The sequence below is a fragment of the Parus major genome, chromosome 4, assembly GCF_001522545.3.
Source record: "Parus major isolate Abel chromosome 4, Parus_major1.1, whole genome shotgun sequence".
Lineage (NCBI taxonomy): Eukaryota > Metazoa > Chordata > Aves > Passeriformes > Paridae > Parus > Parus major.
The window spans coordinates 36,907,683-36,923,567 of NC_031771.1; the positions used below are offsets into that span (position 1 = coordinate 36,907,683).

General features: G+C 37.5%; 2 protein-coding genes, 1 long non-coding RNA gene and 1 pseudogene across 8 annotated transcripts in view; 1 reads left to right on the plus strand and 3 right to left on the minus strand.

Annotated features, from left to right (window-relative positions):
• WWC2 (WW and C2 domain containing 2) overlaps nucleotides 1–9,238 on the plus strand; it is a 95,050-nt gene extending 85,812 nt beyond the window's left edge. For 3 of the 4 annotated variants that reach the window (XM_015624429.3, XM_015624432.3, XM_015624433.3), the window contains 2 exons: nucleotides 4,434–4,561; nucleotides 6,523–9,238. In XM_015624429.3, coding sequence (XP_015479915.1) covers nucleotides 4,434–4,561; nucleotides 6,523–6,589 — 195 coding nt within the window. In that variant the 3' untranslated portion in view covers nucleotides 6,590–9,238. Of the gene's footprint in view, nucleotides 1–420; nucleotides 2,493–4,433; nucleotides 4,562–6,522 lie in introns of those variants that run through there. The other variant, XM_015624431.3, reaches the window with a different exon arrangement.
• LOC107203064 overlaps nucleotides 1–15,885 on the minus strand; it is a 57,700-nt gene that overhangs the window by 6,563 nt on the left and 35,252 nt on the right. For all 3 annotated transcript variants that reach the window (XR_004496825.1, XR_004496826.1, XR_004496827.1), the window contains exons 6-7: nucleotides 3,709–3,802; nucleotides 2,499–2,558 (exon numbers count right to left, since the gene is read on the minus strand). This is a non-coding gene — a long non-coding RNA (uncharacterized LOC107203064). The remainder of the gene's footprint in view (nucleotides 1–2,498; nucleotides 2,559–3,708; nucleotides 3,803–15,885) is intronic.
• Nucleotides 10,129–10,697, minus strand: LOC117243683 (annotated as a pseudogene).
• On the minus strand, nucleotides 11,892–13,686 carry LOC107203062 (claudin-22-like). Its single transcript, XM_015624434.2, has one exon. The coding sequence runs from the start codon at nucleotides 12,555–12,557 to the stop codon at nucleotides 11,904–11,906; it is 654 nt and encodes a 217-aa protein (XP_015479920.1). The 5' UTR covers nucleotides 12,558–13,686; the 3' UTR covers nucleotides 11,892–11,903.

Consider the following 15,885-nt stretch of genomic DNA (forward strand, 5'->3'; position numbering starts at 1 on the left):
CTGTGCTCCTTAGCTCTTCATGGTTAATAGTCTGGTGTTTTGATACACCAGGCTATTCAGAGTAGTAAAAATGGGAAGTTCTAACAAGGTGCAGAGGCCCTCCTTGTATGTACTCAATAGTTGTTGGTTTTGTTGTTTTGTTTTTTTAAAACTAAATGTCAGTAAATAGCCTTGTGTAGAAGAGGAAAGGATGATCCTATTATTTACATTTACAAAGCTTTGCTCTGAATAAAATTTTATGAATCAGATACTCCACATATAAGAGACAAAAACATCAAAGGATCAGCAGATGTCAAAAAGCAAATCAGGCAGGAATTGCTAAGAAAAATACTTGGAACAAAACATATCATTGCTTTAAGATCTAAATATTATTATGCTTGTACCGTATACATAGTTAATTTTTGGTTTCCCTTTTCAAAGGGGCTGATCAAAGTGGATAATGATCCTATGGAGGATCAACAAAGATGGTCGAGGGAGGAAACAACTTCTGTGCTAGGAACAGCTAAGTAGCTGCAACTGAAGTCCATACAACCATGAGTGAGGTGGAAGAGAGCAATTAATCATGGTCTTGTATCTCCAAAAAGTAGAAAATCAAACAGATGGCAGGTTAAATGCAGGCAAACATAACATGACATTCAGAAACTGTATAAATGTTTTCAATAAAACATTGAGTGCTGCAAGTTTCCATAGGTTAAAAAAATTACGGATTTATTGATTTGTTAAATTCATGGTAGAAAAATACATGTAATGACACCACATATTTCAAAGAAATCCTTGACTGATACTGTAGGAAATAAAATTTTTCCCCAGCATGTTCTCCCAATTCTACATTTATGTCTTTTTGTGTCTTCTGGTCCCACTTTTGGCATCTGCTGTTGGCTATAGTTAGTGGAGTACTAAAATGACTATAGAACACTAGCAGAGTTTAGGGTGAACATGGATGAGTGTTCAGAAAAATGCTGGACAAAATGGAGGAAGATAGTGCACTGTTTAGTGTAACTGTATTGGTTTTTACCATGTGAATTCATTATATAAATTTGATCTAAGTTTTAACCCATAAAAATGTAACTTATAGGAAAGAAGCATAGCAAAATTTATGTAGAATTACACAGTTTAATGCTGGATGCAGGGTAGAATTTATAATTTCTGACTGTTTAATTTAATAAAACTACTCCCATTCTTAAGCTATTCCCTGTAGAACAGAGTATGCCTCTGCAACATTTCATATTATGAATACTTTGGATCAGTGCTTTATTTCAGCTGACTTTTCCAAGGCAGGAGGTAAGTTTGTCACATTTTGTATGGCTGATGATCAGTGATCAACACCATTACACACACTCTGGTGTGGAATAATACACATTCCTAAAATAAATGCAGGCAGTAGCACAGCATTTAAGTCCTCCTTTCCAAGGTAAAAGTCAGAACAATGATCACAATAACTCCACCACTTTGAAGAGTGCTTACAAAGTTTCTAGAAATATTTCTACCCTTAAAATCATTGCAGCCTTCCCCTGTGGAGCAAAACAACCCTGAGTGCGCTGTACTGTGTTGTCAGTGTTTCCCCTTGGGTTAGCAAAACACAGCAGCCTAGAGAACATTGTCATAGATTATTTCTTAGATCCTGCAGGCATTATAATGGCACAGACTAATGTAGCAGCTGGAAACACCAGAGAAACTGAGAGAGTCTCAAGTGAAAAATGAAACCGCAGATGTGGGGGATGTTGAAAATCAGTAACTGCTTGCTAGCATGCAGTTACTCTGCTTGAAGCCAAATCCACAGACTCCATACCTTTCTTCCCATTCCTTCCACACCTTCCTAAGTGCAGCAAGTATGTAATGCCCACTAATAGTTCCAGATCAGAAAACAGAGAAAATTCTGTGCAGCAGAAGCATTTTCTCTTGTTTAGATTGGATGTTTGTGAGAAATCATGCAGTATTTTGAAGTTTGAGTCTTAAATCCTCATACAAGTAAGTTTTCAGACACCTAATGTCCTCTGAAGTATTACTGCTTTTCTATCCAAAAAAGATTCCTGTAAGCATCTTCTTTGTTTCTTTTTAGTACATCATTTACATTGAGATAATGTGTAATTATGTCATTAATACCAATAAGTATGTTCTTGTCCCAATGATTTGGTGTTTAGCACAGTTAGTTTTTCTTTGGATTCAGTTTCTCCTATACCAAGCCCATGGAAAAACAATGCAGGAAATAGCATTTCAGCTTATTTACTTTGTCATCAAACTAACTTAAGCTAAGCCCAGATAGATTCCTGTCTGACACTTATATTTGGTAGATAAGTGTCATGAATGAGTGTTTTAAGATTGCTTAAAGAATCTGAGTTTATACTGTTGCCAGGGTGTGTGGGGGGGTACATCACCACAAAATGTGCCAGATTTTGGGACTTATTGAATGCCTGGCCATTGTATTAGTGTTATTTTCTGTATTTTATATTAAACACTCAAGGAACATGATGTAAATGTAAACCTGGTTATGTACATACCTTCTCATATGCATATTCCTAGAGACATTGGGCTGAAATCAAGGTTTCTCTTAGAGAGTCCTGAAAAAATAAATGGATTCAAAAATGAAAAAAGGATACACAATAATAGAAAGTATCTATGCCCTTAAACCTGAAATGCAGTAATCACAAGACTCTCATGTATAGTTAGAAAGAATAAAATATAAATATTCTAATTATAGTTAGAAAGGATAAAATTAGAAAATTTTGAAATGTTGTATGTGTAGTGTTTTGATGATAAATTAATTAGGAGAGCTGGTAAATGGCATGGCCAGTGATATACATAAAGTTAATTAAGACATTACCAGTTGTAGATCACAAATTTATGTTCACTTACTAATAAAGAAAACAATATTTATAGATTAATTTCATTTAAAAATCATAGCTATTTGAGTTGGGGACTGAAGAAGTTAACAGCAGTATAAGCTGACTGGATTTTGAGTGAGTTTTTGAAAGGGTGTTGCTCTTTCATGTAAAACACTTTCATATAGAAACCAGAGTGCGTTTCAACAGACAGAGGGTACCACTATCCTGCTGTGAGCAGCTTTCTTACAACTACCCAGTATGAAACTGATAGTATGGACTAGCTCTTTTGAATTAGTTGGTTTTGTTGTTTAGGACTCTACTGGGTTGAATTCAGAACTGAGATGTGAACTTCTAAGTCACAAACTAGCTTTGAAGATTGCTGTTTCAGGCTTGCAAATGTATTGTAATTTGAAGTAATGAACAGCATTTTCAAGTCTGAAGAATCAAAAATTAAACTCTCTACAACTTTATAGTTGTTAAGAATGTGAACTGCTTCTATTGAATTTTGATGGCTGACAAAATTCAAAATACAATAAATAACATTTGTCTGACAGCCTCTGTAGTCTAGAAATAAAAGCACTGCCCACACGATGCACCCCACATATGATGAGGGTGACAGTTTGTTACAGAACTCACCTGTGTATGAACAGGGGTCATTTATCTAAGAATTTCAGGAGACTGCCCACCTAAAAAGAGTTACTATTCAAATTATTGGATATTGGATATTCAGAAGCCCTGGATAGTTTTTAAAGCCAAAGCACAGCTATTAGTAGCAGTCTTGTTGCTGAAATAGTGGATGGCATAGCTGCAGCTGTCCTGCTGAAGTTTAGTGAAGATGTAAGTAATAGAGCTAGCAATACTGAGGTACAGAAATTCAGTAACTTACTGTGGGGTATGTAGCTGCTCAGCACTGTTCACGAAAGACCTTTGATCTGTTGTTACCACTGGTGTTCTGTTCCCTTGCCTTGGCTTTTATACCTCTACAATGCAAATGAAAGAAGTGAGAGTCATGTGCAAAATATGCCATGAATATGCTATGTCATGAATAAAGGCACAAAAATTAATGTTCCTTGCTAACATTCAGCAAAACCTGAAAGTGTATTTCAAGAGCACACCTTCCCTATTTTTTTCTGTCAGTCACTCTAGAGTGGGTATAGGCAACTTTCCTAAGAGCTTTTCTCAGGAAATGAAAGTATTTTATATGGGAAGAGAATCAGTGGCTCACAGTTCTAGAAAGATACTTGGATAGACAACATGTGTTCATACAAATTTAGGGATTGTCTAACTACACCCCTAAGAAATATCAGAATTTACAAAATGCAGTAGCCACCTGTGATGACATGGAATTTGCTCTATTTATTCTTTTAGGAAAAGCCCCGTTAGCTTATTTTGTGGCCATGGCCTAGACTTGTGATGTCAGCCTTTTATCTTGCTGATCTTTTATATATAAGAGATTATCATAGATTCATTTAGTCTGGAAAAGACCTTTAATATCATTGAGCAACAGCAAACCTGACACTGCCAAGTGTTTTGCTTGACACAGAAGCATCTCTCACTTTTTGAAATGAGTAGTTCATTATCAGCAAAATACAGTTGTTTTTCCTGATACAGGCTGAACAGTCAAAAGAAGAGGAGAAACAAGGTTTAAGTGCTGAGAAATTGATGAGGAAAGCTTCTAAGGATGTGTGCCGGCTACGGGAGCAGAGCCAGAAAGTGCCACTGCAGGTGCAGTCATTCAGGTATGGCCTGTTCTGCTTTTCATGCTCTTTTTAATGTAGTGAAGTAACATGAACTGTTTCTAGGTATAATCAGACATGCTCTGTAGTATTAGTAAAAAGTCCACATGGCTTTGACTTGCCAGAAACATCACAGATTTTTAACATGGCCCTAAGTCAGAGTTTCAGAGGGCCAGGCCTCAGTGACCTGCTGATGTGGCAGTTCAGAGTGTGGAGAGGAAGCTGAGTGGAGTGTCAGACCCCTGTGTGACATCTGCTGCAGGCAGGCATGTGTGTGACTTGCTGTAGCTCACTTCACCCACAGCAGGTTGACAGTAGGCTTTAAGTCATGGGAGCTCTTCAGTGATGGCAAGGGCCTGAAAAAAATTGCCACTCAAGGAGAAGATAGGATACAGCTCATCAGGAAACTCCTTACTTGTGCCTTGCTCAAGACTTAGTATTAAAGAAAGATCTTGAATCCCTCCTCTGCTTTGTTTCCCTTCTCCTTTTGGTTGTGAAGCAACTGATTACTTGAAGCAATTAATGAAGTGTTCTAGTTTAACATAAGCTAGAATGAACATTATTTATCTTAATTCTCAGTGGTCTAAATTCCTAAAAGACTGGCCAATAAGTGGCAGGGTTTGCAGCCTGGAGGCCACACTTCTATATAAGAATAAATATACATCTGTTGGTTGAAAAATGCAATGCTTGTTCTTGCACGTAGAAATAGTACTGCAAGTTAATTTGGTTTGTTTTGTCAGTTAATTCACATTTTTAAAGTTTGAATTTTGGATTCCTTTATAGGAAATTTAAGTCAGCTGCTAATACATGTGAGACTTTTTTTTAACCATCTTATGGAGCAATCTATAAGCAAGTAGGGGCCTGTGAGGCAGCATGTATTGCAAACCATAGCTGTAAGTGATGCAGAATCAAAGCAAGAGAGAAAGGAAAGGGGTTCTTAAGTTAAGCTGTGTTACAGCTGAGTTATCTTTCTTCAGTTTGAAATTCAGAGCATCCTGAAGATTTCATTTTCTGTGCATGTCTTGAGAAAGAGTTTTGGTTGGTGCTGGTCTTTAACAGGGACATTTAATCAGTGTCATTTAGCAGACAGACTACTGCCTAAATCTACAGGAATGTGTAATAGTGCCTAAAACTCCATTCCCCTGCAAGAAGGGTATCAAAAGGCTCCATTTTCCTTTCTTTTCTAGTCATCACACAACTAGAAAGTCAGTTTAGGTTGATTTTGCTCTGAGCTACTGTTTTTCATGGCAACTCAATCTTCACCAGTGGAAAACATGGTTTAGTCTTCTGGATGAATACTTACCTTTGGAGGCTGAATTGTACGTGCCCCGCTAGTTGGAATTATTACAGTTCTGTGGCCTCAGACTAATCACTGAGAGATTTTTAAAGCTTTCAAGAAGAATGACTCTTCTGAGCTTTAATTTTTAAGCTCCCAGTACTTCTCTTCTGCTTTCTAGCCTGCTGCTAGGCAAGCCTGTATAAACTTGTTACGCTTCAGTGATGTTTTGGTTCATAGGTGACAGAAAGGGTAACAGCACAGGGGAAGCAACAGGAGAACTGGTTGATAATTCTGCTTCTCTGAGTCTTGACCAGACACAACTATTCCCCCCTTGCCCTTTTCCCATGTCAGGGTAAAATGATTTATTTTGCCTTCTCATCCCCCTGCTGAAAATGCCACCTTTGGAAATTCTGTGACTGGAACAATATTTCAGTCTTCTCATTGCAGCTATTAATGAAATACTGGTATTATTTCTCGTTGAAAATTGGAACTTGTTTTTAACATAAATCTGTGTGAGAAGGTAATTTTGTCAGAATGCCACATTTGTTGTAAATAAATTTTCTGTGTATTTTCCAAACCTGTGTTTTAAAGAACTATGCTCTAGTATTAGCAACTCTACAGCAGATGACATTGGAGTTATGCCACAAATGGTAAAAAAATCCCTTGCTTTCTTTTCTAATTTCAGGGAGAAGATAGCATACTTCACAAGAGCAAAGATCAGTATACCAGCCCTTCCAGCTGATGATGTATAATTATGCATTTTCATTGAAGTGTTTTTCCACTTATTCATCTCTTTTCAGATGAGCTTGGTAGTTCCAGTAACGTGCTTTCAAGGATCTTCTATTTTACAGTCACTATTGATATGTTTATTTGTAAAGTATAGTGAACTTAACTGTTGTAAGCTTAAAAAATTGCAAAAAAACCCAACAAAGAGAAAACCAAAGTAGAATAATTTTGGTATACTGATGCTGATTTTGTACAGTTTGTGTGTATCGCATCTGTTTTTATTTTGTAAAGATGGAACAAAGGAACAAAGGCAGTACTAAGCATGTATCCTGTTGAACTGCACTGTGTTGAGAAAAATTATGTTCAACAGACAATTTCTTATCTTTTCACTATTTTCATGTGAGCAGACTGTGAAAATGGCTGTTCTGCCATGCAGTACTTTTGTACAAGAGTGTAACTTTTATAGTTTAAAGTTAACCACAAGCATAAGCTCCTTTCCAAAACATCCAGGCTGCCTCACAACAGCTGCTGATTAGATTCATCACCCACAATGTAATTTTGTTTTTGAAAATAATTTTTTTCTGGTTTTGTTTTTTAATACTTTGTAGGAAGATATGGAATTCAGAGTTTAGTTTTGTGAATGTACAGTACTTTAACCTGCACTAAAAGGTTTCTTGCATCTGCGGGAGAGTGAGAAAAGCAAGGCAGACAAGTAACCCTAAAAACTTACTTTGAGACTACCAAAAGGGGCAACTGCTTTCTGAACAAGATGAATCAAATTCATAATACTAACATTGAAATTTAAATAGTTATACCCACTGTGCTCTTGAAACAGAGTTTTTCTCTGTTAATCATTTGTCCTGGGGGGCTGTCTGGTTACCAGCTAGGAATACATGAAGGAGTGCGCTAGGTTTACAGATCTGAGGATGCTTCATTAAAGTATTTATACCAGAAAAAAAATATCTCACATGCTAACTCAGATATCAGAAGTCCTGTTGGTAAGGTAAACCCCTTCTGAAAAAGAAAAGCTCCTTACTAGACCTCTGCACAAATTTTGGTACAATAAATAACAATTTTTAAAATTTACAATTGACCCTGTATGCAATTGGGGGTGCACAGGTTTAATGAATATATGTGAACGACTTGTTTCAAATATGGTTTACATGCTTCTTCCTAGCAGGCTGCTTCATCAGAAGGCAACTTGGATGCCTTACATTAGAAGTTCAGAACATTGGATGTAGGTGTTCAAGCAGTCCTGGCTTGGTAAAGCAGTTGGGATCATCTTCTGTAGGTACTGTGTAAGTAGGTGGATATTGCAGAGAACAGAAATATTTCATATTCTGCTTAGTGTGTTGCACTCAGATGTATTTCATTCACTGGCTACAGTTTTCTTCTCCAAACAACAAGCCACATTGCATGGACTTCATTTTTCAGAAATGATATAATTATTTAGTCAGCAAATGGAAACAATATAACCACAGTATGGTAGCAGCTGTCTTAGATTCCAAGTGACAGTTCTGTAATGACAGGTCTGTGTAACACCCAAGGGTTTTCTTATGCACAAATACAGCAGTTCACTAAAATATAAAGCCAAACATGCTATTTTGAGCAAGATGACTGATCAAACATCCTTTATAAATGCCCCATTTGTTTTTTGTGTCTTGGGTTTGAGATAATATTCATGTTTGAAAGGTCAGTTTAAAAAAGAATCTGGAATTATTTAATGTAGAGGTGAAATGAAGGTTGACAGTTTCAGCTTCTCAATTTGATTATATAAGGTGTTTGTAGAATGATGTTTAGAGGTCTACTTTATGATTTTTCTTTTATTTATTTACAGTCTTATTTATGTTCTGTTTAATATAGTTCAGTTCTGGCCATAAAAATATATGTCATTAAGAATGCTATTGTGAAAAATACATAGAGGCGTCTAAATTCTTGCCCAGTTAGCTGTTTTTCCTCAAATGTTGAATAATTTAAAAAAAAAAAAAAGTATTATTGTCTGATTTGTAAGCATAAGGTGAAGTCAAAACTTAAGTATTGCTGGCTTCAGCTTACAAAACTCCTTTAAAAACAAGAGACTTAGATATAGTCATACTCTTCATTTTCCAGAATGGTAAAGTTGAACATATTTATAGGCAGCTTTTAACAATTCTGGGTTTGGAGTTTGGGGTTTTTTTTACTAATTCAGCATGTCACACTTGAAACACTCAATAGAATAAGCTAAAACAATACATATAAATAAACTCCCATAAGTTTAAAGTGATAAATATTACTCCTGAAGTGAAATTTACCCTGCACAGCAGGGTATAGCGAATGTAATTAATTCTATTGCCAGGTACCAATGTCACTGCAGTTGCATATATCAAAATGTAAATATTACTGGTACAAGAATATTTAGCCAAATGAGCAAAATTTAGCAGAAATTGTAATAGAACACAAATGAAATAATTTTAAGATTATTTTTCTTTTTACTATTGCTATGTTTATACTGTATTAAATATTGAATGCTCAGGACTGAACTAAATATTTAATCAGGTTATATTCTGAATGTGTTTCTGTTCTAATTTTGTCTGTAAGAGTATGCAAGCCCATTACATAGATTAATTTGTCTCTGCACTTTTCATGTGTTTCAGTGATTGGAAAATACATTTTTTTTAACAAAGCTCTTTTCCAGACCAGTGTGTTATTTAATTCTTTTATTGCTCTTTGTGTCTTTATATGGTCTTTGCAGAAACAGATGGCCGCTACAGCTTTGCCAATGTAAAATCATGGCAATTTATAGTTCACATCAATCAGTGGCAACTCTAAGGATAAGTTATATGGAAACTAATTCATATACTTGAAGTTAGTTTTTCACATTCATGAAGTAAGAACTGCACCAGCAATGAACATGGTCGAGTCTCCTCCAGACAACAGCTCATAATTGCCCAGAAATACTGTTTTTCCTTAGAGACAGAGACTGGGCAGGGATAGAGGTGCTGATATTCTCTCTCATGATGGAAAGTCTTGCATTACATTACATAAGGTCTGCAAACATTTAGTTTACTGTAAGTGATACAGGCCCAGCAAACTTCATTCAAGGTTGAACTGCATTAGGTTTCTGTAATGCATGGTGAACTGGTGCTACAAACTCTTTCAGACCTCACCTAATATTCTTTTGTAAAAAAAAGACCATTGTCTAAAGCAGCCCCAGTAGTTCTGCCATTTAAAATATGGTCCATGCAGGCCTAGAGATTAAAATTTTTATACTCACTCCCCCAAGTCGTACCACAACAACAAAATCTGCCATTGATCAGACTTGGGAGAAATACAGTTTATGGTATTAGATTAGATGGTTTAGATTGCCATAGCTCATCAATTAAAATTAATTAAAAGTGGAAGTAAGTAGTGATTAAAGGAACTACTCAGTAAGAAAGAATCCCACCCAGCTCTTGTAAACAGTAACCTGTCTGTTCAGCAGGTCATTCCCTCTTACTGTAATGCAAGAAAGAAGTCAGAAAACCCGATACCTGCCCTTTTTTAAGTCTTCCATTTCCAATTTCCACATGCTGATGGGCATCTTGTATATCTTCCATTGCACACTGCTCTCACAAGTGATGGTCAGATGACAAGCAGGTTGTGGAGAGGAGGAGAGATCTCCCTAGAGTTAGAAAAAATCCACCAAACCGAGCACTGTACACTGCATCCCTTATTTCCTATCTGGACAGAATATTTGGGCTGCCATCATTCCAAATCTTCTGGATTACAGTGTAAGCAAGGGACAGCATCTCCAGACAACACCTGGAGTATTCCTCCAAGTAGGAAGAGTATTTTTTATCTTCTGCACTGAATCCTCCATCTTTAGGCAGTCCAAACCAGGACTGGAGATCACAAGGCTCAGAAGTCCTAGTCCATTTTATGTAGCTACTAAAATCATGGAAATCTTGAATTCTAGGAAAGAATAAAAACCTTTACACTGTGTTCCTACATCACTTGCCAGAGTCTTGTGCTCCAAAGCTCTGGTGCATTTTTGTCTAAGTTGAGATTTTTCCAGCCTGGTAAGTAATTACAGGTGCCAGTTGAAATCCTTCCTAGCACAGACAACAGAAATCCAGCTAACAGTAGCCTGTGTCTGTTTGCCAAGTTCATTTTGTGCAGTCATAGAAGCACCAAACCATTGGTTTTGCAGGCATGTTCAGCTCAGTCATACATAAGCACAAGTTAAAGCAATGCTCTATGAAGCATGAAATACTTCTCCCCTCCCTCCTGCTTTGTGTTGCCTGGTTCCATGTGCAGTGTTGGAGGACTGGGAAGTGGTGTGGTAAAGGAGTGGTGTGGCCACATTTGGGCTCACTTTTCATTAGTTTTTGGTTTGTTTTTTTTAAGAAAAACATACACTCGGTTTTCCATCAGCTAAAGCATTACAGCAGTTTTGCTGATTTTGGCATCTCACAGTTTGTTTTTAAGTTCTAATATCACATTGATGAACTTCCACTTAGGCAAATTATACTGTCTGCTTTATGGCCAGTTAAATGTCATATGTTTAATGTCAGATATACAGCAACATGTTCCAAACATGTTGAATTGAACTTAAGGGACCTTGGATAGGATGCATAATGACTGACTGTGTCAGAGGAAGATAGCTACACTGGTTTTTAAAGCAGCATTTCTCAGCCTATTTTTGGTGCATTAAGTATGCAGATGCCAGAAACACTTAGATAATTTGTATGGGCAGTTTAATGTGGCAGACTGGAAAAATACAGCTTGCTGCATATAAGGACCCACACCATCACACACCATGCACAAAAAGATAATTGCAAAGCTTGCTGCAATTTCAGAGCTTACTAAGCTTGCTTCTACTATAAATCTTGTAAAACTTACTACTATTTCCAAATACACAGAAAAAAACATTAGATGCAATGCAGGTATTAAGACTGTTTAGGATCGGAAATCTCCAAGTTCATCTGTCACTGCATCAGTCAACTGGAAAATTGCAACAGGGAATCAAACTTTGGGGCTTATTTCATTGGTTACATAAAAAGGAAGCACATTTTGGTTAAAATCCAAGCTGTAAGAGAACATGCATATTCATTTTCAGGATTTTACAGTGCAGTTATGAAAGCAAAAGCACCTTTTCTGTGCAGTCTGTGAACACTTTACTGCGAAACAGTTTTAAGCAGTTCCACAGGTGAGAAAACACACCACCTTCCAATATCAGTTGATGGAGAAAACAGACATAAATTTAGGAAATCAGCTGGATAACAAGGAGTCCTTTGAATTACTACCAGAACAAGCTTCTGGCTTGCACTAGGGTTTGGAAAAGATAGGGCAGTATTGCTGTACTGCTTAAAACCTCACATTTTAAGGCCTTGTTTCAGTTTCCAAGCGTTGACACTGATCCTGCTGTTCTGCTACTGCATAATGGACCGAAGACGAATGGACATCAGTAGAACAGATTGTGCAATTAAGTAGGGATCCTCCTAATATAAGACAAAATCCAGCAAGCCAGCCAACAAACAATGCTTCCCCAAAATCCCACCTGGGAACAATATCTGGTATATTCTCATCCCAAAACTCCTGGACTGTGGAATGGGCAACCCAGGAAACTGGGACAATAGCTGTAATCCCCGATATCCAGAAGAGCATTCCTCCAAACAGCAACAACCGTTTCTTTTGCTCCTGTTGTCTTTCACCAATTTTCATACAGTCCAACCCAAATCCTGAGAGCAAAAGGCCCAAAAGCCCTGATCCATTGGAAAAAAACATCAAAATCCTAGAAATCCTGAGCTCTGGAGGCAAAGCTAGGAAAGAATCAAAGTCCTTGCATTGCATTCCACCTTCTTCCTGGACAACACAAGCTTGCCAGAGTCCCATGGTCCAGATCTCCAGTTCATTTAGTTCCAAGTTAAGGTTTTTCCACTGGGGTAGATAGGTGGTGAGACAGGAGAGGACCCATCCCAACAGAGACACCAATATGCCACTTAATTGCATCACTGGTTGATAGACTAAGGCCATTGTAAGAGCAGAGTCCTGATAGCTTGAGGAGAAAGGTCTCCCCAGCAGTTCTGTATCAACTGCTACCTTGAGTGATGGTGGAAGCTGTGGTGATTTTAGGTCTCTGCTGCCCCAAATATAAGCCCTTGCTATTAACCCTTTGCAAGCTCTGAAACACTTTTTTGTTCTTCATGAATATAAAGTTTCACATAAAGGATGAAGGACTTCACTAAACCATGAGTTAGGCTTTCCGATAAGGATTTGATCTGTTACCTTCCAATTTGCTTGGTAAAATTATATCCCAATGCCTGATGATTACAAGCCTGAGGATGAACAAAGAGGGCTCTATGACCCCTCACCCTAAAACACAACAGAAATCTTTGTGCTTCAATACGGATTAATTAGATTTTAAGTGGTGATAAAAAGGCAGCTCTGTGTGCAACAGGACTTCATTGTAATAGCTAAATTTGAGATTTCAGGGATGTAAATCAAGGCCTTGTAAAGAAAGGTAGACTGTTTGCCTATAATCTTTATTCTTAGGCTTCCTCAACATACATAATGGCTTATCTTCCACTGCCCTGTTTTATGTCCCCAGCACTGTAAAAGACGCTTTGTAAAAGATCCTTATGTTTCACATTTTCTACATTCATTTCTTTTAAAATAGGCTTTGTTTTGACTGACTCTTAAGGGGAAAAGGAGACGGGTACGGTGAAAGTACCTAGAAAATGAAATCCTAGACATCCCCTCCACCATAATGAACCCAGGCAGATCATCAGCCAGTGTAAACTTTACCTGCCCCAAGACTTCAGCAACACCATGGTAGCAGCTTACAGCAGCTCAGTGTCTCCTTTCCTAAAGCCCATGTTCCAGATGGCACACAGTGTATTCACTTAGTATCTAACAACATTTGGCACTCAATGCTCCTAGGGCCAGGAATGCTAGTACACCTTTCTGATCAAAGCAAGATATCATTATGCCATTACCCCATTAGGAAACACTGCTTTTTCCTGCTCTCATGTCATCTAACCTTGTGCTTGTCTACAGGGTCAGATGGAAAACATCTGTTTGCTGTTTCCCTTCCCACATGTAACAGCACAGCCTTTCTGGGAAGGAACTGAGCAGCATGAACACATCCACATGAGTATGACCCAGAAATGTTTTCCAATCTTTCTTGATTTCATGTCCTAGATGTGATAATGTATTTATCTGTATATTTTAATTCTCATTTGCTGAAAATGGGTTATGTGATGGGAAAACATAACACTTATTTTGAATGTTTCCAAGATCCTGAATCATTATCATGGATATCATTAAGGGTATCATTATAACTGTCACTCTGTGATGATATCTTCTTCCTCATTTTTATACAGTCTTAATTTCAAACCCTTGTTTTTTTCCTGTCACAAGCTGTGAAGAACCAACAAAAAAACCCCAGAAAGATGACCTCCCTTCTTCTTGTGTATCAACCCATTAGCTCAACGGCTTATACTTGATCAAAAAATTACTATGCACAAGACTAGAAATCACCAAGGATATAACTGTCAACCCTGGGATCAAAGTGTTGCAAGCTAACCTGTAACTCTGGTCATCCACAGGGCAAAAGAAAAATAAGACAGATCAATTCCTCATTCATTCATTCATTCATTCATTCATTCATTCATTCATTCATTCATTCATTCTCCAGACTGTATTTTCATACTTGGTGTTGTTTTTCTCTCCTTTCTCTGTTCACAGCAGAAATGCTCGTTTTAGAAATCCTTCTGACTTCCAATGAGAATCTCCATAACACCATTTGAATAATTTTTAAGATAAACAACCACAATTTAGGAGTGATTCTGCTCCTTCAGGTGCTACATGCTTATCTAACTTAAAAATCACAGTTTCTGAAAGACTTCTGGAAGCCTGTTGCACTTTTCTTGACTGTGAACATTTAATAGTTTTTTCTCTGTACTTAATTCCAACAGTCAATATAGTCTGAGAGCACAGCACCAGGTCTGTGAAGTCCATCCATTTTACAAATGTTTACTACAACAGGCACAGTATACCAGCCTTTAAATTATAGCAAATAGAAGCACTGGGACTGCTGCATTATTAAGATCTGCCAATTAAGTTCCGTAACTTACTATTAACAATGCACTAACTTAGAGCAAGAAAAGCTTTCTTACAGTATTCTGGATAAGATTATAGCAATCCTTGTTCTTTTGGAGGGGAGGAGAAGGTAACACTTGCCTTGACACTAGGATAATAATGAGGTCTGAAATGCCTTTACCTGGAACTTACTGGTCTTATGAAAAACCACAGCTGGACTATGTACATTCTTAGGTCAGTGACTCCTTAGTCTTATCTCCCTTGTCCTTCTTTCACACTTTTTCTCCCCATTATTACTTCTTTTCTCTACATCTAAAGATGTCTCATTCTCAGAATAATTGATTTTGGTGGACTTGTATCATCTACATGGACCATGTACAAGAGAGCTGCTCCAGGACAACTCTGCCCCTTCTCTTTGCCCCTGCTCCCCCTGTCAGCCTCTGCAGCAAGCACTGTGCTTTCAGGTAAGGAAGGTGAGGATGGATTTAGAGGGAGTTTTCAGTGGGTTTAAAGTATTTTTTCCCCTATTCCTTTTTCCATATAGACTTTAAAGTCTGAGGTATGTAACATACAGGGGTACCAGCCTGCAGAGGCCTATGCAGGTAAAATAATGCCTGTGAAGAATATAGCACAGGTATGATCAAGTCCTGTTACCATACAGGTTCAGTAATACTTTTCAAGCAGTGGAAATTACATCATTCATTCAAACTAGCTCCAAGCATCATTTTGCAAATTGATTTTGACTAGACTAAAGCAGAACCGAGGTGGTCAGTGTGCATATCATTTTATGCAGTTAAGTGCATTAAATTTTTACTCCCCACAAAGCCATTTCAGGCTGAACACAAGGATTCTGAATCTCACAGCAAGTGATATATATTCTCTTTAAAAGCCATGCTAACTTCTGGATACTTCCACAACCAGAGACAGATACACTAATATTTTTCCCCCTGAAAAGAGTAGTAGAGAAGTGTTGCCTTTACACAGCTCTGCAGCCCACACAATTATCCCAATGTTATCAGGTTCAGCACTTTGGGCTGTAATTAGGCAATTTGATCCCCCAAAAGCAGAATTATGAGACTGTCTCTTTCCTACACTTTCAGTTCCTTTGTAAAGCATGTTCATGTTGTCAGCTTGTTCATTCTTCTCAGTGGTCCAAAAAGTGTGATCCATCTGTGTAGTACAATTGTCCCCAATAACATATCCCAGACACTGCTGTTGTTTTGCTAATTTGAAGATAGTCCTAGAGTCCCCTATTTTTTTG